Genomic DNA, 22,286 nt, shown 5'->3' on the forward strand with positions numbered 1-22,286 from the left:
GTAGAGGAGACCACATTGGGAGCAGCGAATGCAGTAGACTAAATTGAGGGAAGTGCAAGTGAAATGCTGCTTCATTTGAAAGGAGTGTTTGGGCCCTTGGACGATGAGGAGAGGGGAAGTAAAGGGGCAGGTGTTGCACCTTCTGTGGTTGCATGGGAAGGTGCTGTGGGAGGGGGTTGAGGTGTAGGGGGTGATGGAGGAGTGGACCAGGGTGTCCCAGAGGGAACGATCCCTGCGGAATGCCGCCGGGGTGGGGGGGTGAAGGGAAGATGTGTTTGGTGGTGGCATCATGCTCGAGTTGGCTGGAGTGGCGGAGGATGATCCTTTGAATGCGGAGGCTGGTGGGGTGATAAGTGAGGACAAGGGGGACCCTATCATGGTTCTGGGAGGGAGAGGAAGGTGTGAGGGTGGATGCGCGGGAGATGGGCCAGACACGGTTGAGGGCCCTGTCAACGATCGTGGGTGGAAAACCTCGGTTAAGGAAGAAGGAGGACATATCAGAGGAACTGTTTTTGAAGGTGGCATCATCAGAACAGATGCGACGGAGGCGAAGGAACTGAGAGAATGGGATGGAGTCCTTACAGGAAGCGGGGTGTGAGGAGCTGTAGTCGAGGTGGCTGAGGGAGTCAGTAGCTTGTAATGGATATTGGTGGACAGTCTATCACCAGAAATTGAGGCAGAGAGGTCAAGGAAGGGAAGTGTCAGAGATGGACCACGTGAAAATGATGGAGGGGTGGAGATTGGAAGCAAAATTAATAATTTTTTCTGGGTCCAGACGAGTCATTCGGACTGGAATCAACTCAACTGTGTCCCTCTCCGCAGATGCTGTCAGACCTGCTGATTTTTTCTAGCTTTTTCTGTTTTTATTTCTGAATCAGTGTTGTTGTTCCACCGGAAGCAAAGCTGCACCGGGCGGGCGGGGGACCAGAAGCGGCGGTGCACCGGGCGGGGGACCGGAAGCGGAGGTGCACCGGGCGGGGGACCGGAAGCGGAGGTGCACCGGGCGGGGGACCGGAAGCGGAGGTGCACCGGGCGGGGGACCGGAAGCGGAGGTGCACAGGGCGGGCGGCAGGATGATTAAGGCGATCCTGGTCTTTAACAATCATGGGAAGCCGCGGCTTAGCCGCTTCTACCAGCATTTCGTGAGTACCCGAGCCCGGGGCCTGATTCCCGTCGACTCCTGGGAGAGAAATGTCAACAAAAACGGGTTTTTCCCAAAATGTCTTTACTTATAATTTGTTGAAAATCTCCAAATTCTTGCACCTGAAACATTGAATCAAACAGGAGGAGGCCATTCGGCCCCTCGTGCCTGTGCCAGCTCTTTCCCCATCGCCCTGCCAAATATATTCCCTTCAAGTATTTATCCAATTACCTTTGAAAGTTATTATTGAATCAATAAGGGTCACCGTGTAAAAAAACATTCTCCTCACCTCCCCCTCTGCTGCTTTTACCGATTCTCTTCAATCTGTCTCCCTCTGGTCACCGACTCTCCTGTCACCAGAAACAGAGTAAATCAGGAGAAACTATCAAAACCCCTCAGGACTTGAACATACTGATCAAAATTTCCTTTAATCTTTTCTGCTCTAAAGAAAACAAAACCAACTTTACCAGCCTCTCCACAGAATAAAATTCCCTCATCCCAGGTACCATTCTAGTAACAAAACAAAAACAAAAATACCTGGAGAAACTCAGCAGGTCTGACAGCATCTGTGGAGAGGAACACAGTTAACGTTTCGAGTCCGTATGACCCTTCAACAGAACTAAGGAAAAATAGAAAAGAGGTGAAATATAAGCTGGTTTAAGGGGCGGGGGGTGGGACAGGTAGAGCTGGATAGAGGGCCAGTGATAGGTGGAGATAACCAAAAGATGTCACAGACAAAAGGACAAAGAGGTGTTGAAGGTGGTGATATTATCTAAGGAATGTGATAATAAAGGTACAGATAGCCCTAGTGGGGGTGGGGTGGGGGGAAGGGATCAAAATAGGCTAAAAGGTAGAGATAAAACAATGGATGGAAATACATTCAAAAATAATGGAAATAGGTGGGAAAAGAAAAATCTATATAAATTATTGGAAAAAAGGGGGATTGGAAAGGGGGTGGGGATGGAGGAGAGAGTTCATGATCTAAAATTGTTGAACTCAATATTCAGTCCGGAAGGCTGTAAAGTGCCTAACGGGAAGATGAGGTGCTGTTCCTCCAGTTTGCGTTGAGCTTCACTGGAACAATGCAGCAGGCCAAGGACGGACATGTGGGCATGAGAGCAGGGTGGAGTGTTGAAATGGCAAGCGACAGGGGGATCTGGGTCATGCTTGCGTCATTCTAGTAAATCTTGGCACCCTCTTGATATTCTCCTGAAAGTGCGATGCCCAGAATCTAGCTAAGGTCCAACTACTGTTTTATAAATGTGCAACATAACTTCCTTTTATACTCTATTCCTCTATTAACAAAGCCGAGGATCACGTTTTATAGCAACCTTTTCAACTTGCCACCTTCAAAGATTGTGGACATGTATCCCCACCATGTAGCTTATGTTGCTTTTGTTTATTCTTCTTTCCAAAATGTAACCCTTCACACTTCTATGCATTAAATTTCATCTGCCAAGTGTCTGCCCATTTCACAAATCTGTCTGTGTCTTCCTGAAGTCTTTTACTATCATAGAATTATAGAAAGTTTACGGCACAGAAAGAGGCCACTCGGCCCATTGTGTTTGCACCGGTTGAAAAACGAGCCTCCCAGCCTAATCCCCTTTCCAGCATTTGGTCCATAGCCCTGCAGGTTATAGCATTTGAGGTACATGTCCAGACACCCTTTAAATGATTTGAGGGTTTCTGCCTCTATTACCCTTTCAGGCAGAGAGTTTCAGACTCTCTCAACCCTCTGGGTGAAAAATGTTTTCCTCACCTCCCCTCTTACCTTTCTACCAATCACTTTAAATCTATGACCCCTAATCACTGACCTCTCTGCTAAAGTAAATAGGCCCTTCCCATCCATTCTATCTAGGACCCTCACAATTTTGCACATCTCAATCAAATCTCCCCTCAGCCTCCTCTGTTCCAAGGAGAACAACCTCAGTCTATCCAATCTTTCCTCATAGCTGCAATTTTCCAGCCCTGGCAGCATCCTCGTAAATCTCCTCCAAACCCTCTCTAGTGCGATTCCATCCTTTCTGTAATGAGGTTACCAAAACTGCACACAGTACTCAAGTTATGGCCTAACTAATGTTTTATATAGTTCCAGCATAACCTCCCTGCTCTTATATCCTATACCTCAGCTAATAAAAGAAAGGATTCCATAGGTTTTCTTAACCACCTTATCACTTCAGGGATCTGTGGACATTTGCTCTGAGGTCCCTCACTTCCTCTACACCTCTCCGTATTCCCCCATTTATTGTGTAATCATTGCCTTGTTTGACCTCCCCAAATGTACCATTTCACATTTCTCTGGGTTGAATTCCATTTGTCATTTTTCTGCGCACCTGACCAGTCCATTGATATCTTCCTGCAGCCTACAGCAATCCTCCTCGTTTTCAACCACAGAGCCAAGTTTTGTCATCTGCAAACTTCTTGATCATCCCCCCCTACATTTACATCAAAATCATTAATATATACCAGAAAAAGCAGAGCACCCAGTGCTGAACCCTGCAGAATCCCACTGGAAACAGCCTTCCTGTCAGAAAAACCCCCGTCAAAAATTACCCTTTGTTTCTTGCCAGTGAGGTAATTTTGTATCCAACTTGCTACATTCCCTTGGATCCCATGGGCTTTTATTTTTTTATCAGTCTGCCATGTGGGACCTTGTTAAAAGCCTTGCTAAAATCCATGTAGACCACATCAACTGCACTACCCTCATCAATCCTCCTTGTTCTCAAAGAATTCAACCAAGTTAGTCAAACACAATCTTCCCTTAACAAATCCATGCTGACTGTACTTGATTAATCTGTGCCTTTCTAAGCAACAGTTTATTCTGTGTCTCAGAATTGATTCCAATAATTTGCCCACCACTGAGGTTAGACTGACTGGCCTGTAATTATTCGGTTTATCTCTTGCTCCCTTTTTAAACAAAAGTACAACGTTAGCAGACCTCCAATCCTCTGGCACCTCACCTGTATCCAGTGAGGATTGGAAAATGATGGCCAGACCCTCCGCAATTTCCTCCCTGGCTTAGTTTAACAGCCTGGGGCACATTTCTTCCAGCCCTGGTGATTTATCCACTTTCAAGGTTGCTAATACTTTCTCTCTCCCTATGTTTATCACATCCAATACTTCACACTCCTCCTTAACTACAATATCTGCATCGTCCCCCTCTTTTATGAAGACAGATACAAAGTATTCATTAAGAATCCACATCCCCCTCCTCCACACACAGGTTACCTTTTTGGTCTTTTATGGGCTTTGCTCTTAATTATTCTCTTACTCTTAATGTATTGATCAAACATCTTTGGGTTGTTCTTGATTTTGCTTTTTTTCATTCATTCACGGGATGTGGGCTTTGCTGGCTGGGCCAGCATTTATTGCCCATCCCTAATTTCCCTTGAGAAGATGCTGATGAGCTGCCTTCTTGAACCGCTGCAGTCCATGTGGTGTAGGTACACCCACAGTGCTGTTAGGAAGGAAGTTCCAGGATTTTGACCCAGCGACAGTGAAGGAACGGTGATATATTTCCAATCAGGATGGTGTGTAGCTTGGAGAGGAACTTCCAGGTCGCGCTGTTCCCATGTGTATGCTGCCCTTGTCCTTCTAGATGGTTGTGGGTTTGGAAGGTGCTGTCTAAGGAGCCTTGGTGAATTCCTGCAGTGCATCTTGTAGATGGTAACACTGCTGCTACTGTGCGTCGGTGGTGGAGGGAGTGAATGTTTGTGGATGGGGTGCCAGTCAAGTGGACTGCTTTGTCCTGGATGATGTCAAGCTTTTTGAGTTGCTGGAGCTGTACTCATCCAGGCAAGTGTGGAGTATTCCATGATACTCCTGACTTGTGCCTTGTAGATGGTGGACAGGCTTTGGGGGGTCAGGAGGTGAGTTACTCATCACAGGATTCCTAGCCTTTGACCTGCCCTTGTAGCCACAGCATCTATGTGGCTAGTCCAGTTCAGTTTCTGGTCAATGGTAACCCCCAGGGTGATGATAGTGGGGGATTCAGCGATGGTAATGCCATTGATATCAAGGGGCGATGGTTAGATTCTCTCTTGTTGGATATGGTCATTGCCTGGCACTTGTGTGGTGTGAACGTTACTTGCTACTTGTCAGCCCAAGCCAAGATATTGTCCAGGTCTTGCTGCATTTGGACATGGACTGCTTCACTACCTGAGGAGGCTCGAATGGTGCTGAACAATGTGTAATCATCAGTGAAACATCCTCACTTCTGACCTTATGATGGAAGTAAGGTCATTGATGAAACAGTTGAAGATGGTTGGGCCGAGGACACTACCCTGAGGAACTCCTGCAGTGATGTCCTGGAGCTCAGATGACTGATCTCCAACAAACAGAACCATCTTCCTTAGTGCTAGGTATGACTCCAACCAGTGGAGAGTTTTCCCCCTGATTCTCATTGACTCCAGTTTTGCTAGGGCTCCTTAATGCCACACTCAGTCAAATGCTGCCTTGATGTCAAGGGCAGTCACTCTCACCCCACCTCGGGAGTTCAGCTGTTTTGTCCATGGTTGAACCAAGGCTGTAATGAGGTCAGGAGCTGAGTGACCTTGGCGGAGCCCAAATTGAGCATCAGTGAGCAGGTTATTGCTAAGCAATTGCCGCTAGAAAGCACTGTTGATGACCCCTTCCATTACTTTACTGATGACCGAGAGTAGGCTGATGAGGCAGTAAATGGCCGGGTTGGATTTATCCTGCTTTTTGTGTAGAGGACATACCTGGGCAATTTCCCACATTGCGGAGTAGATGCCAGTGTTCTAGCTGTATTGGAACAGCTTGGCTAGGGGCACGGCAAGTTCTGGAGCACAAGTCTTCAGTACTATTGCTGGAATATTGTCAGGGCCCATAGCCTTTGCAATATCCAGTGCCTCCAGCCTTTTCTTGATATTACGAGGAGTGAATTGAATTGGCTGAAGACTGGCAACTGTAATGCTGGGGAGCTCTGGAGGAGGCTGAGATGGAACATCCACTTGGCACTTCTGGCTGAAGATTGTAGCAAATGCTTCAACCTTATCTTTTGCTGTAATGTGCTGGGCTCCTCCATCATTGAGGATGGGGATATTTGTGAAGACTCCTCCTCCAGTTAGTTGTTTAATTGTCCACTGCCATTCACGACTGGATGTGGCAGGACTGCAGAGCTCAGATCTGATCCGTTGGTTGTGGAATCGCTTAGCTCTATCTATCACTTGCTGCTTATGCTGTTTGGCATCCAAGTAGTCCTGTGTTATAGCTTCACTAGGTTGACACCCCATTTTTAGGTATGCCTGGTGCTGCTCCTGGCATGCCCTCCTGCACTCTTCATTGAGCCAGAGTTGATCCCCTGGCTTGATGGTGATGGTAGAGTGGGGGGATATGCTGGGCGATGAGGTTACAGAATGTGTTTGAGTACAATTCTGCTGCTGCTGGTGGCCCACAGCGCCTCATGGATGCCCAGTCTTGAGTTGCTAGATGTGTTCGAAACCTATCCCAGGACTCAGCCAGTTCGGCCTGTAGTGATGCTACCGAGCCACTCTTGGTGATGGACATTGAAGTCCCCCACCCAGAGTACATTCTATGCCCTTTCCACCCTCAGGGCTTCTTCCAAGTGATGTTCAACATGGAGGAGCTGATTCATCAATGGGATGGTGGGGATGGTGGGAGGACTGGTATGGCATGTGGCAGGAGGTTTCCTCGCCCATGTTTGACTTGATACCATGAGAGTTTGAGGGTTCTGGAGTTGATGTTGAGCATTCCCAAGGCAACTCCCTCCTGACTGTTTATCACTGCTTGGTCTGATGGTGATAATGGTATCTGGGACATTGTCACGGAATCATACCTTACAGACAATGACTTTGTTAGGCTGTTGCTTGACTAGTCTGTGAGATAGCTCTCCCAATTTTGACACAAGCCCCCAGACCAGATATTAGTAAGGAGGACTTTGCAGGATCGACAGGGCTGAGTTTGCCGTTGTCGTTTCTGGATTCATTTCCGGTTCCATTCCTTTTTGATACTTGCTAGGCCATTTAAGAGTCAACCACATTGCTGAGAGTCTGGAACCACATGTAGGTCAGACAGTAAGGACGGCAGATTTCCTAAAGGACATTAGTGAACCAGATGAGTTTTTATGACGACCGACAATGGTTTCATGATCATTGTTAGGCTTTTAATTTTGGATTTTTTATTGAATTCAAATTCCACTATCTGGCGTGGCTGGATTCGAACCCGGGGATCCCCGGGGCATTTCCCATGGTCTCTGGATTACTAGTCCAGTGACAATACCACTACGCCAACGCCTCCCCTCCAGTATTCTTTCATGCCCTCTCTTTGCTTTGCTAATTTGCTTTTTGATTTCACCTCTCCTCTTTCTGTACTCAGCTTCCTGTAGCATTGAGTTGTCGGTATCTGACATAAGCTTTCCTTTTCTGCCTTATCTTACCCTTGTAAGCTCCTTGACTTCCAGGGGACTCTGGATTTGGCCACCCCACCCTGACTATCCTCCTGACTTTTTTTCATTTCTGAGTTGCATGTCACCTGAAAGCTTTGGAACTGTGCCCGATATATCCAGGTTTCAGTCAGTAATATACATCAAAAAGAGCAGTGGTCCCAATACCGAGCCCTGGGGAACACCACGGTATACTCACCTCCAGTGTGTAAAATAACATTACCACTGCACACTGACCCTTGTCCAATTTTGTGTCTACATTGCTCTTTCCTCTCATTTTAATGCTGCTGAAGTTGATGCTGCATTACCTTATCAAAGCCCTAGTTCACATCAAACACACACCTCACCAACCGTCTCCATAATTCATCAAAAGTTTCAATCAAGTTAGTCAAACCTGATTTTGTGATTCACAAATCCTTAAAGAGTTTCAGTTATGAACTCATTTTTTTCTAACTGTCAGTAATCTTTGTTCCAAATTAATACTCTAATAAATTGAAAGAAAGGTTGAAATCGGGGATCCTGCAGCCTTTCATTCCAAGCTGGGTTCCCTGGAAACTTTCAGCTATGGAATCTGTCTTTATATTCCCTCTCTGATATTTATAACGTGTTTAAAGATCTCCCTGTATTTAGTAATTTATAATATCCCCCACCTCTAGGATGTACAAGAGACTGGTTGTTGGAGTCCCTCTCTGGGACTCTTAATAAAGTAACTTCAAAGCCAGTTCAGTCATCAATGTAATTGTATCCCTGACAATGTGAATTATTGTTTTGAGAAGCTGCATGGAGCATCTTCTGTTTATTTCTGGTCTTTTCACTTCTTGATTTTAAGACTTTACATGCTAGCTGCTGAATTGTAAGGATTGATGCTTTGTGTGTTGCATTGGGCACCTGTCGCAGCAGCTGCCACACCTCCAGCGTCACTCTGAAAACTGTTCTGTGTTTGTTTTGAAACTTCAGTCAGAGGACATGCAACAGCAGATCATCCGAGAGACTTTCCATCTGGTGTCCAGGCGAGATGAAAATGTCTGCAATTTTTTGGAAGGTGGCAGGTGAGTGGGCAGATTGTGGTGAGATTCCCAGATGGTGACAGTCTGGATATTATGTTGTAGCCCAGCTCCTGTGGATGAGGCTCAGCTTTAACAGTCTATTCGAAATGTTTGAGGATGTGGCTAGCAGGGTGGGTATCAGTGGATATAGTTCACTTGGATTTTCATAAAGTGCTCAGTAAGGTTCCACAAAGGTTGTTAAAACAAGATTAGAGCTCATGAGATTGGGACTAATATATTAGCTTGGATTGAGGATTGGTTAACAAACTGAGAACAGTAGGAATACATGGATCACATTTAGGTTGGCAGACTAATGTATCTTGACATTTATACCACTGATTGTCATGAAGCTGAATTAGTATCAGCTAAGTGTAGTCATTAATCTAGTTAACAATCATATAATTTGAACAGTAAGTGTTAATTCAACATCCAGATGTTGTTGTGGAAGTAAGCCTATGTAAGATGGTATTGAATTTACTAATTATTTTATTCAATAAAATCATCAAATCAAATCATGTGATTTGCCAGGAAATAATTGTATGATATTGCTGTTTGCAACATTTCCATATACAGTTATTGCCCCAAACCCCAAACCAGCCCACGTATAATTCATTCAATGAAATTAGGAAGGTTTATATAGACACAGTAGTAAAATCGAAAGAAGAAATTTAAGGCAGAGAAGTGTGAAGTGATGCATTTGGAAGGAGGAATTAAGAGAGGCAATATGAACTAATTGGTCCAGTTTTAAAGTGGATGCAGGAACAGAGACACCTGGAGGTGTACGATTAGAGACACCTTTGTTATGTGTATATTCATGGGCTGTGGGTGTCGCTGGCTAGGCCAGCATTTATTGCCCATCCTTAATTGCTCTTGAGAAGGTGATGGTGAGCTGCCTTCTGGAACTGCTCAATACATGTGCTGTAGGTGAACCCACAGTGCTGTTAGGGAGAGAGTTCTAGGATTTTGACCCAGCGACAGTGAGGAAACAGTGATATATTTCCAAGTCAGGATGGTGAGTGCCTTGGAGGGGAACTTGCAGGTGGTGGTGTTCCCATGTGTCAGCTGCCCTTGTCCTTCTAGATGGTAGTATTCATGGGTTTGGAAGGTGCTGCCTAAGGAGCCTTGGTGAGTTCCTGCAGTGCATCTTGTTGATGGTACACACTGCTGCTACTGTGCGTCGGTGGTGGAGGGAATGAATGTTTGTGGATGTGGTGTTAATCAACTGGGCTGCTTTGTCCTGGATGGTGTCAAGCTTCTTGAGTGTTGTTGGAGCTGTACTCATCTAGGCAAGTGGAGAGTATTCCATCACACTCCTGACTTGTGCCTTGTAGATAGTGGACAGGCTTTGGGGAGTCAGGAGGTGAATTACTCGCTGTAGGATTCCCAGCCTCTGACCTGCCCTTGTAGCCACAGTATTTATATGGCTAGTCCAGTGCAGTTCCTGATCAATGGTAACCCCTAGGATGTTGATAGTGGGGGATTCAATGATGGTAATGCCATTGAATATAAAGAGGCGATGGTTAGATTCTCTCATGTTGGAGATGGTCATTGCCTGGCATTTGTGTGGCCTGCATGTTACTTGCTACTTGTCAGCCCAAGCCTGGATATTGTCCAGGTCTTGCTGCATTTGGACATGGACTGCTTCAGTATCTGAGGAGCCACAAATGGTGCTGAACATTGTGCAATCATCAGCAAACATCCCCACTTCTGACCTTATGATGGAAGGAAGGTCATTGATGAAGCAGCTGAAGGTATTTGGGCCTAGGACACTAACCTGAGGAACTCCTGCAGTGATGTCCCGAAACTGAGATGATTGACCTCCGACAACCACAGTCATCTTCCTCTATGCTGGGGATGACTTCAACCAGCGGAGAGTTTTCCCCCTGATACCCATTGACACCAGTTTTGCTAGGGCTCCTTGATGCCATACTCGGTCAAACCATGCCTTGATGTCAAAGGAAGTCACTCTCACTTCACCTCACTTCTGGAGTTCAGCTCTTTTGTCCATGTTTGAACCAAGGCTGTAATGACCTATCTTTGTGTCGTCAGCAAATTTAGCAACCATTCTTTCAGTCCTTTCATCCAAGTCATTTATATAAATGGTAAAAAAGTTGAGGCCCCGGCACTGATCCCTGTGGTACACCACAGGTCACATCCTGTCAACCAGAAAAAGACCTATTTGTGATGTTATGTTAGCTAGCCAATCTTCTATTGATGCCAATATTTTATCCCTTATGCCATGAGCATTTATTTTCTGTAATAACCTTTGATGTGGCACTTTATCAAATGCCTTGTGGAAATCTAAGTTCAGCACATCCACCGAGTCCCCTTTATCCACAGTTTCCGGCCTGTGAGAAAAAACGTTTTCACGATGAGTGGCTTGGGTCTGGAATGCACTGCCTGGAAATGTGGTGGAGGCAGGTTCGATTGAGGCATTCAAGAGGGCATTAGATGATTATTTGAATAGAATCAATGTGCAAGGGTACGAGGAAAAGGCAGGGCAATGGCACTAGGTCATCATGCTCATTTGTAGAGCTGGTACAGACATGATGGGCGGAATGGCCTCCTGTGCTGTTAAGATTCTGTGATCCTAAGATTGTTGCTTCTTAGCTGCACCCAGAGCGATTCTACATCTAGATTTTCTGAGTCAATATCCTCTCTCATTATCGCACTGATTTCATCCTTAGCTAACAATGCCACCCCACCTCCTTTTTGCCTGTCCATCCTAAACATCGAGTACCCTTGGATATTCAGTTCCCAGCCTTGGTCATCCTGCAGCCATGTCTCCATAATTGCAATCATATCGTACCGATTTACATCTATTTGCGCTGTTAATTTGTCTACCTTTTGCAAATGCTCTGTGCATTCAGATACAGTGTCTTTCAATTTGTCTTTTTAACATTTTTACACTTTTTTTGTACTATGGCTCTATTTTCTGCTAGCCCTTGTTTCCTCTGCCTTCCACTTTTGCTTTCTACATTTCTGCCTTTCATTCCTATCTTTGTTTCCCTCTCTTGTGTTTCCCTGCTCAAGTTCCTGTTGCTCTGCCAATCTAGTTTAAATCCTCCCCACAGTACCAGCAAATACCCCTGTGAGGATATTGGTCCTGGTCCTGCTGGGGGGTGCAACCCATCCAGCTTGTACAGGTCCCGTCTTCCCCAGAATCAATCCCAATGCCTCAAGCAGAAATCCCTCCCTCCCACACCATCTGTCTAGCCAAACATTCATCTGGCCTAATCTCCTGTTCCTAATCTCACTAGCACGTGGCACTGGGACTGGGACTAATCCTGAGATTACTGCCTTTGAGGTCCTGCATTTTAATTTATTTCCTAGCTCCCTATATTCTGCTTTCAGGACCTCATTTCTCTTTTTAGCTATGTCGTTGGTATTGATATGCACCACAACCTCTGGATTATCACCCTCCCCCTTCAGAATATCCTGCAGCCAATCAGTGACATCCCTGATACCAGGGAGGCAACATACCATCCTGGTGTCATGTCTGTGGCTGCAGAAACGTCTATCTGTTCCACTTATGATAGAATCCCCTATCACTGTTGCTCTCCCACTCCATGCAGTTGAGCCACTCGTGATGCCATGGACTTGACTCTTGCTGCATTCCTATGAGAAACCATCTCCCCCAGTAGTATTCCACTTGGCCAAGCTGCCCTGCCATGACCCACCCTTAAATTACTCCCTTTACTTTTACTTCCTATAGTTTAGAGAATATTAAGGACAGAAGAAATACTTACCTGGCCCTACTTACCAAGGCCTCCACTCTTCTTACTGAGGAAAGGTAGAAAATGAAAGGATCACCTCCTTCCCTCTTCACTGAACTCCCTCACTCACCCAACTCCAACTGAAGCACTCAAGTGCAGACAAAAGCAGCACTGTGGATAGCTTGCTTTTATGCTGCCTGAATCTAGTTTCTGAAAACCTGTTTAAGCCAGTTAACTAATTTACAGCTGCAAGCAGAGCCTGTATAACCCCTATTTTAAAGCTGGACTAAGACTCACCTTCACCCAACCCAAAGAACAACTTTTAGTTAGTTGTTAAGTTAAAGAAAGATTAGACTTTAGATAGGAATGAACCCTTAAAAGCCCCTCTCTCACCAAACTCCAACCGAAGCACTAATGCAACCAAAAGTAGCACTCCAGTGCAGACAAAAGAAGGAATCTTGGGCTTCATCAGTGAACAAAAGCGAGAAAGTTATCCTAAACCTTTATAAAACACTGGTTAAGCTCAGCCGGAGAATCATATTGTGTACCTTTTCATTGGACTTCATTTTTAAGATATAACGGAGGACAGGAATAGATTGATTGGTCCATTGAGTTTGTCCTGTCAGGCGATGGTGTAAATCCTGCAGTAATCAGCCTCAAACACAAATCTCCCGCAGTTTCCAGAAGGCACAAAAACACACAGAATACCAAAGACCAATTTAGCAATGAACTTGGAGACATTCCTGTCTGATTCCCAAAGATAGTGAAACAAGTTTCAAGAGACCCTGTGACTGGGAAATATAGCCCTCTGCACACACAATTGTCATTCACGCTAAGGAATCTGTCCTGCTCCCTTTTGAATGTCTATAACTACTTATTATTTGTTCCAGTTTGATTGGCGGGTCAGACTACAAGCTGATATATCGACATTACGCTACCCTCTACTTCCTGTTCTGTGTTGACTCATCCGAGAGTGAATTGGGAATTCTGGATCTGATACAGGTTTGTGGGAAGATTCCATTCTCCCAGTATAAGTCGATTAGTCTTGTAGGATTGTTGGAGAATCTCAGCAGTAAGATCTAAATAAATGCTTGAAGGAGGCAGACTCACCTCTGTTTGGTTTTATGCCCTCTGCAGAGTAACTGCACCTAGGGCAAAGTGAAGTTTGAAAAGATAACTTGTGCTTTCTTAATGTTATTGGAAAGGCTTTGGATTAACTTATCTTAAAATGGAACCAATATTCTTAAAGAAATGGAGCTCTGAACTCCTTGGCCAGAGAATGAGATAGGGTCAACAGTATAACCTGGGCCTTCGAATCTGTGCTGTCAGTAGAGACTGGTCACAAACTGGTACCAAAAGCAAAATCATTTCACACATCTGCAGAAAGACAAGTTGCTTTTATATAACTGCTTTAACACAGAAACATGCCCCAAGCTGCTTCACTGAGGGCTGTGAGCATAGAGGGAGACATTAGGAGTGAGTGGTATCTGAAGTTTTGATCAAAGAGGTGGGATTTAAGGATGGTTTTAGAGTAGGAGAGAGAGGCAAAGGGCTTTAGGGAAGGAATTCTAGAGTGCAGGGTTTAGGCAGCTGAAGTCCTGGCTGCCAATAGTGGGATGAAGGGACGACGCCAGAGTCCGAGTGACAGAAAGAGCTCAGAAATGTGGATCAGGAGCTGTGTCAATGCCCTCTCGGTGATCTCCGAAAGGTGAACTTCACCTTATTGCAATTTGGCTTTCATTGATTATGCAAATGGCATTAAATAGAAGAGCAAGTTACAGAAAATAGTCTTGTGTGCTTAATTGCTTAGAAACTGGACCTTAAATATTAGCCTTTCTATGTAGCCAGGTATGTATTATATATCAGCTGTCCTTAGCTATATGTTGGAAGATGTATGCTGTTTTACATCTAATATTTGCAAGGAAACTACTGAATGCTGTTAAAAGATTCAACTTGTGATATATTCATGCCCTATATCACTTATGGTCAATAAAGATTTGCATATGAATCAGTCCCTTTTACTGTTTAAAGGATTCAACGGTCATTCTTTTAATTGTTCATTTTATGACTTTAATGATTAGTTTTGCCTGATCCAAGGGAACAGCTAGTCCTGATAGCAGTACTATTGGGTTAGTGTTTAATGCACTTTCAAACCTAGATTGATATAGCATTAATGAAGATAATAAGAATTGTTCTACAAAGGCCTTTATATGCAGTCAGCCCATTCGATTTTGGTAAATCTCACCTTCATCTTGTCCCCATATTCCTCAGCCTCACCTACCCTCCGTAGCTAACCTATCACAAGCATTCTCAAAGATGATGCTATTGTGAAGAATAACAGGCAGTTATTTCTTCAATATCCATTTCCGTATCCTTCTGTTGTCTCCATGGTCTTGTCAGTAGTTATTTTGTTATTTTACAGTTATATATTGAAATAGAGTTACACCATTGTAACTTTCCTGAGTTTCCTATCTAAGAGATTTTACACTGGCTCAAGTGATTATGCAAAATTGGGAAGCTGCTAAACCGTAGAGAACTGGGAGGGCCAAAATTCAAGAGTTTAGTCCATGCCGCTGCAGCTGATCTCAGTCAGTGACAGCGATTAGTCTGTGTTCTTGGATCAAGCAGGAGAACAAAATCACCCAGATTTCTTTCCCGCTCATGCCCTCCCTACCCTTCCCTTCATTCATGCCCTAATTCCATAAATTCTCCCACCATGTGGTAATCTTGATATCATCAGCCTTTTTATCAATGGACTCATTATGTTGCTGCAAGCAGAAATACACTTACTGGGATTTAGCAATGCTCTCTCTTAATTCTTTCAGTTGTTTGGACAGCTGTGGGAACTTACAACCAAATCTTTCCATATACTCCCATAATTGTCCTTTCATTCTATCTCTTACACTAATTTCTGTGATATTGCGATGATAATATTCATCATTCCTTGGTCACCCATCCTGACAGGTGTTTTTGGGGTAAAACAAAAGGTTGTTTCAGGAACAGGACATGGATTTTCGCATCCATGATTATCTTCCATTTTTGTTGGTGGAACCACAGTATTCCTCTTCTCTACATATGAAGTTTGTGTTGGCTTTAGGTCAGCTCTAACAGCTCCATGGTGCAATTTACTTGTGTCTAAACAAGCCTGCATGTTACTTTGGGCTGGCCCCTTATTTCATACAGGCACACAGTCACTTCTCTCTACATGTTACACCCTTCCAGCCGAGTTCCCAATGCATCATTTATACGTGTCGTAATATTGTATATGACTGCTGTCCCAAATCAATCCTATGTTTACCACCTGATATATTGGCATTGGTTTAATCTCACCTGTCAGCAGTGATAGATACAGAATTAAACCGATTATAGTCCATTTAATAGTTTCACATTTAGCCTGGACAGGATAAGACTGAACCGATCCCCTGAGTTGACAGGCTGTGATGCTATTGTTATACTTGACGACAAAGAAGTTAAATGACCATTAGTGATCCATGAGGGGACTTCGCCCCATGTATTTGTCTCATATTCTCTCGGGTTTGTTCCACGAGCCAGGGCCCATAACATAACACCCACATCATTTTGAGCTGCTTCTACCAAGACAGTATGGTCTTCCCTGATTAAATTCATTGATTATTTTTTCATGATTCTCTAATTCATTCACTATATCCTTCAGGTAAATTGTCATTATCTGATCTCCCTGTAACTGAAGATTGATGTTTCCTTCCTGGAGAGTTGCTTTTTAAAAGATTTTTAATTGCACCATTCAGTGTGGCCGGATCTATACTATTTACCACTGAATTTTTGGTATTAAACTTGTCATCAAATCGTTTATCAGCTCTCTTTCTTCTGAGTGCAATCTTTGGAACATAAATTTGCTCCCAGTGATCTGGCCTTCTGTCTAATTTTATGCCCAACTCAGTGACTTGGTGTAGCAAAATAAATAGGGGGAGGTGATGACATAGTGGTATTGTCGCTGGCCTAGTGATCCAGAGACCCAGGGTAATGCTCCCGCCATGGCAGATGGTGGAATTTGAATTCAGTAAAAATCTGGAATTAAAAGCGTAATGATGGCCGTGAAACCGTTGTCGATTGTTGTAAAAACCCATCCGGTTCACTAATGTCCTTTAGGGAAGGAAATCTGTCGTCCTTACCTTACCTACACGTGACTCCAGATCCACAGCAATGTGGTTGACTCTTAAATGCCCTCTGAAATGGCCTAGCAAGCCACTCAGTTGTATCAAAATCGCTACAAAGTCACAAAAAAAGAATGAAACCGGGTGGACCACCTGGACTTAGGCACCAGAAACTGCACCGGCTAGCTCAGCACTGTCGACCCCGCCAAGTCCTCTTTACTAACATCTGGGGGCTAGTGCCAAAATTGGGAGAGCTGTCTCACAGACGAGTCAAGCAACAGTCTGACATAGTCATCCTCACGGAATCATACCTTACAGATAATGTCCCAGACACCGCCATCACCACCCCTACTGGCAGGACAGACCCAGCAGAGGTGGGGGCACAGTGGTATACAGTCGGGAGGGAGTTGCCCTGGGAGTCCTCAACATCGACTCCAGACCCCATGAAGTCTCATGGCATCGGGTCAAACATGGGCAAGGAAATCTCCTGCTGATTACCACCCCCACCTCAGCTGGGGAATCAGTGCTCCTCCATGTTGAACACCACTGGGAGGAAGCACTGAGGGTGGCAAGGGGTCAGAATGTACTCTGGGTGGGTGACTTCAATTTCATAGAGGCGTACAAGATAATCACAGAATTGGATAAGGTAGACAAGGAAAAACTGCTCCCATTAGCTTATGACACAAAGACAGTGGGACACAGGTTTAAGGTTTTGGGCAAGAGATGCTAAGGGGATGTGAGGAAGAACTTTTTTACACAGAGAGTGGCAATGACCTGGATCTTGTTGCTTACAAGAGAGGTGGAACTGGAAACAATCAGTGATTTCAAAAGGAAATTTGATGAGCACTTGAAGGAAATGAACCTGCAGGTCTATGGGGATTGAGAGGGGGCTGATTGAATTGCTTCGTGGAGAACTGGCATGGACTCGATGGACTGAATGGCCTCTGTGCTGTCAATGACCCTATGACTGTGAACTCTGGGCATCTGGTTTCCTTTTTTTGCCTTATCCTATGCTGTATGCTCGTTGGAATCCAGGATGGGCTTAGATTTTGGCGTCCTACGCTTTTTTTATGGGAACATGTTTGTTCTGAATGTTCTCTATTGCTTCCTTAAATCTTCCCATTGCTCTGACACTGATTTACCTTCAAGTAGATGTTTCCAATCCACTTTTGCCAAATCACAACCCAGCTTAATAAAATTGTCTTTCCCAATTTAAAACCTTTACTGCTTAAGTAAAATTATAGAGAAGTGAGAATAGTTCAGCAAATGAACATAAACAAAAACAATACATAACTTTGTCTTCTATTCCAAAGTGTCTAACACTTAACAGTTTATCTCATTAGCTTTTGGCTTAAAAATAAACCTCAGAGTCTGGAACACTCCTTAATAAAGTTACATGAGCACAGCATAAAGGAACTTCAGGAACACCAGGCACAGCCAGCTAGTTTGTACCTCTGATTTCAAGTCTGTTAATTCGAAAGAAGATTAAAACTGTGTCCTTCTTCAGTAGCTAATCCCCTTTGAAGGATCCCCTGCAATAGCAGACCACCAAAACAAAGGACAGAACAAGTGTAAATAACTTAGTAAGCACCGGTCAAACAGGATTTGTTTCAGTTGATTCGGACCTGCTGGTGATACAGTGATCACTAAGGGGCAGGCCATTTAGGACTGAGATGAGGAGAATTTTCTTCACACAGAAAGTGGTGAATCATTGAAATTCTCTGCCCTAAAAGGCTGTGGAAGCTTAGTTGTTGAGTGTGATCAAGACTGAGATTGATAGATTCCTACTTAAGAGAAACAACGAATACGGGGATAGTGCAGGAAAATTGTGTTGAAGTAGAAGATCAGCATTATCTCACTGAATGTCAAAGCGGGCTCAAAGGGCTGAATGGCCTACTTCTATTTTTTATGTTCTTGCATCGTCTAAGGGAGCAACCCATTTCATCTTGACAGGACTATTGATTTAATCAATATGAACTAAGGGAGGTTGTCCTTTTTGAATCCAAGAGTCCACTCCAAGCAGGCAGGTAGGACTGTGCTCACTCCCAGTACAGATACCAACAACGGAAAAACGTTTTTGGGAAAAATTTTGAGGACATAATTAATGAACTTTAAATCCTACTTGCAATCCAGATGAACTGTTTAATCTTAAAAAAATGCTTTTAAGTGAGTTGAAAATGGACCAGGTCCAGATGCATTGGAATTGAAGATTGGCAGATAAAGCAGTAATTGAGCAATGGGAGATATTCAAAGAGGAAATCATTTGGGTACAGACTCAACACATACCCACAAGGGGGAAAGGAAGGGCATCCAAACCTGGAGTCCCCTTGATGATCAAACATATAGAGAATAAAATGAAACAGGATAAGGAGGCTTTTGGTAAATTTGGGGTTCATAATTCATTTGAGACCAAAGCTGAACATAGAAAGTAGACAGGAGAGGAGAGCTGAGAAAGGGAATAAGGGAAGCAAAGAGAAACTATAAGAAGAGATTAGCAGCAAACATTAAAGAGAAGCCAGAAGTAGTTTATAAACATATAAATAGTAAAATGCTAGTGAAAGGGACAGTGGGACCAAAAAGATCTTATGGAGACAGATGGTATGGTTGAGGTAATAGATAAGAACTTTGCATTTATCTTCTAGAGAAGAGGTTGCTGCCATTAGAGCAGCAAAGAAGGAGGCAGGAGTGATATTGAATGGGATAAAATTAGGTAAAGAGGAGTGACAGTACTCAAAAGTAGAAAAGTCTGGATGGGATGCATTCTAGGTTCTGAGGGAAGTAAGGATGAAAATTGCAGAGACTCCATCCACAATCTTCCAATCCTCCTCAGTTGTGGTTGTGTCAAAGGAATAAGAGGACTGTATTTGTTATACCCTTGTTCAAAAAAAGGAGAAAGGAATAAAACTGGCAGCTTACAGGTCAGTCAGCCTAACGGAAGTGGGGAAACTTTTAAAGACAACAATCTGAGACAAAATTAATTGTTACTTAGAAAAACATGAGCTAAGAAATGATACGCAGCAAAGATTTGTTATTGGCAATAAAAACAGAAAATATTGGAAATATTCAGGTCAGGCAGCATCTGTGGAGAGAGAAACAGAGTTAACATTTCCGACTGACCATCATTTGCGAAAGGCATATTGTATTTGACTAAGTTGATTGAATTCTTGATGGAGTAGCAAAGAGGGTTGGTGAGGGTAGTGCAGTTGATTCTGTGTATATGGACTTTTACCATATAGTAGACTTTTTAGTAAAATCAAAGCCCGCGGGAAGAAAGGGGCAATGGCAGCATGGATGCAAAATTGGCAAAGGGACAGAAAACAGAGTATTGTGGTGAACAGTTGTTTTCTCGCCTGGAGGGGAGTTTACAGTTGTGTCCCCTAGGGGTCAGTGTTAGGGTCAATGCTGTTTTTGATATATGTTAATGACCTGCATTTTTCAGGGCATAATTTCAAAATTTGTAGATGACTCTGAAAAATGATAAACACTGATAAGAAGAGCAATAGGTTTCAAAATGTCATGGGAAGACTGATGAAATGGTCAGTTTCCTGACAGATGTAACCTAACAGAGAATTGTGAAGTGATACGTTTCAGTAGGAGGAATGAGGAGACGTAATAGAAACTAAATGAAAACAGAAATTTCTGGAAAATCTCAGCAGGCCTGGCAGCATCTGTGGAGAGAGAAACAGAGTTAACGTTTCAAGTCCAATATGACTCTTCAGAACTGAAGAGAGGCAGAAATGTGATGGGTTTTATGCTGTTAGTAAAGAGGGAAGGGTCAAATGAAATGATAGGGAAGGACAGGGATGGGTTAGAGGGCAGGGGAGATTAAATACCAAGGATGTCATGGAGAAAAAGGACAAGAAGTGGTAATGGTTGCAGTAAAGAAGCAAAGCATTGTTCTAGAGTAGGGGTGTTAATAGAATAAAGGTCAGCTCAGCCTGGAAGCAAAAACAAGATACAGACTGGCACTTTGCAAAAATAAAATTCGACATGGAGAACAGGGTTCACAGTCTGAAGTTGTTGAACTCAATGTTAAGTCCAGAAGGCTGCAATGTGATTAATCGGAAGATGAGGTGCTGTGCCTCCAGCATGCGCTGGGCTTCACTGGAACATTGTAGCAGCTGAGGACAGAAATGTGTGTGTGAGAGCAAGGTGATAAATTGAAATGGCAAGGAAGATTGGAGCCTTGCTTGTGGACTGAGCAGAAGTGTTCTGCAAAGTGGGCACCCAGTCTGCGTTTGGTGTCCCCAGTGCGCAGGAGACCACATTGTGAGCAGTGAATACAGGAAACTAAATTGAAAGAAGTACAAGCAAATTGCTGCTTCACCTGGAGGGAGTGTTTGGGGCCTTGGATGGTGAAGAGGGAGGAGGTAAAGGGACAGGTATTGCATCTCCTGCGATTACATGGGAATGTGCTGTGGGAAGGGGACAAGGTGTTGGGGGTGATAGAAGAGTGGACCAGGGTGTCACGGAGGGAACAGTCCCTTCGAAATGCTGACAAGAGAGGGGAGAGGAAGATGTGTTTGGTGGTGACATCATGTTGAAGGCAGCGGAAATGGCAAAGGATGATCCTTTGAACACGGGGGGCTGGTGGGGTGGAAAGTAAGGACAAGGGGAATCCTATCATGGTTCTCGGAGGGAGAGGAAGGGATGAGGGCACAAGTGCAGAAAATGGGTCAGGCACACTTGAGGGCCCTGTCAACCTCAGTGGGGCGAACTTCAGTTGATGAAAAAGGAAGACATGTTGGAAGTGCTGTTGTGAGAGGTAGCAACAGATATAGCGAAGATGGAGAAACTGAGAGAATGGAAAGGAGTCCTTACGAGAAGCAGAGTGTGAGAAAATGTAATTGAGGTAACTGTGGGAGTTGGTGGGCTTGTAATGAATGTTAGTAGACAGTCTATCCCCAGAAATGGTGACAGAGAAGTCAAGGAAGGGAAGTGTCAGAATGGACCACATGAAGGTGAGAGAAGTGTGGAAATTAGAAGCAAAATTGATGTTTTTTTTCCAGGTCCAGATGAGAGTTTGAAGCGACACCGATACAGTCATGGATATACCGGAAAAAGGATTATGGGAGGGGGCCTGAGTAGGACTGGAACAGGGAATGTTATATATACCCCACAACAAGATAGGCATAATGGGCCCATGCGGGTACCTATAGCTACCTTGTATTTGGAACCGGGTGAAATGATGGGACTAACAGGACAGTGCTGTTTGTGGATTTTGAGAAGGAGGTCAAAGTGGGTTGTTCGGGGAACTGTAAGGCCTGAAGCTTTGGAGGGAAAACCTCCAAAGGAGATGGGGTCACTGAAAGTCTGCGAAACAATGGCTTGATGTTCGGTGGTGGGGTCATGGTCCAGGGGGAGGTAGGAAGAAGTGGCTGAGAGTTGGCGCTCAGCCTGTGCAAGGTAGAGGTCAGTACGCCAGACAACAGCAGCACCACCCTTGTCGTTGGTTTGATAACAAAGTCAGGGTAGGACCTGAGAGAATGGAGCACAGCAAGTTCAGATGGAGACAAGTTAGAGACTTAATGTGACATAAATATGAAATAGGCAAACTGTGGCTGAACATTCTACACTGCACAATAAATGGCAGGTGTTACTTAGACCGATCCCACAGATTTCTCAGCAATCTTTCCAGATGTCAATGTTCACTGTTACACAATCTCGTTAAAATTTTGTCTCTCTTATGGATGATTACAAGTCTTCACACTTCCCTTTCAAAGATCTAGCCTTGGAATTCCATCCAAAAGTCGATCCGACTTGGACTTTCTCAACAACTGCTTACGGCCCAAGGTTTCAACCTTGTCTCCTGAGACTCTGTTCCCC

The 22,286-nt window shown here is 44.2% G+C and overlaps 1 protein-coding gene across 2 annotated transcripts in view; it reads left to right on the top strand.

Annotated features, from left to right (window-relative positions):
• Nucleotides 1-944: 944 nt before the first annotated feature.
• The window catches only part of LOC144668313 (AP-3 complex subunit sigma-2), a 54,434-nt gene continuing 33,092 nt past the window's right edge, over nt 945-22,286 (top strand). The window contains exons 1-3 of one of the 2 annotated variants that reach the window (XM_078530195.1): nt 945-1,142; nt 8,523-8,614; nt 13,218-13,329. In XM_078530195.1, the coding sequence (XP_078386321.1) occupies nt 1,074-1,142; nt 8,523-8,614; nt 13,218-13,329 (273 nt within the window). In that variant the 5' untranslated portion in view covers nt 945-1,073. The remainder of the gene's footprint in view (nt 1,143-8,522; nt 8,615-13,217; nt 13,330-22,286) is intronic. The other variant, XM_078530196.1, reaches the window with a different exon arrangement.

This window comes from Cetorhinus maximus, chromosome 26 (genome assembly GCF_964194155.1).
Source record: "Cetorhinus maximus chromosome 26, sCetMax3.hap1.1, whole genome shotgun sequence".
Lineage (NCBI taxonomy): Eukaryota > Metazoa > Chordata > Chondrichthyes > Lamniformes > Cetorhinidae > Cetorhinus > Cetorhinus maximus.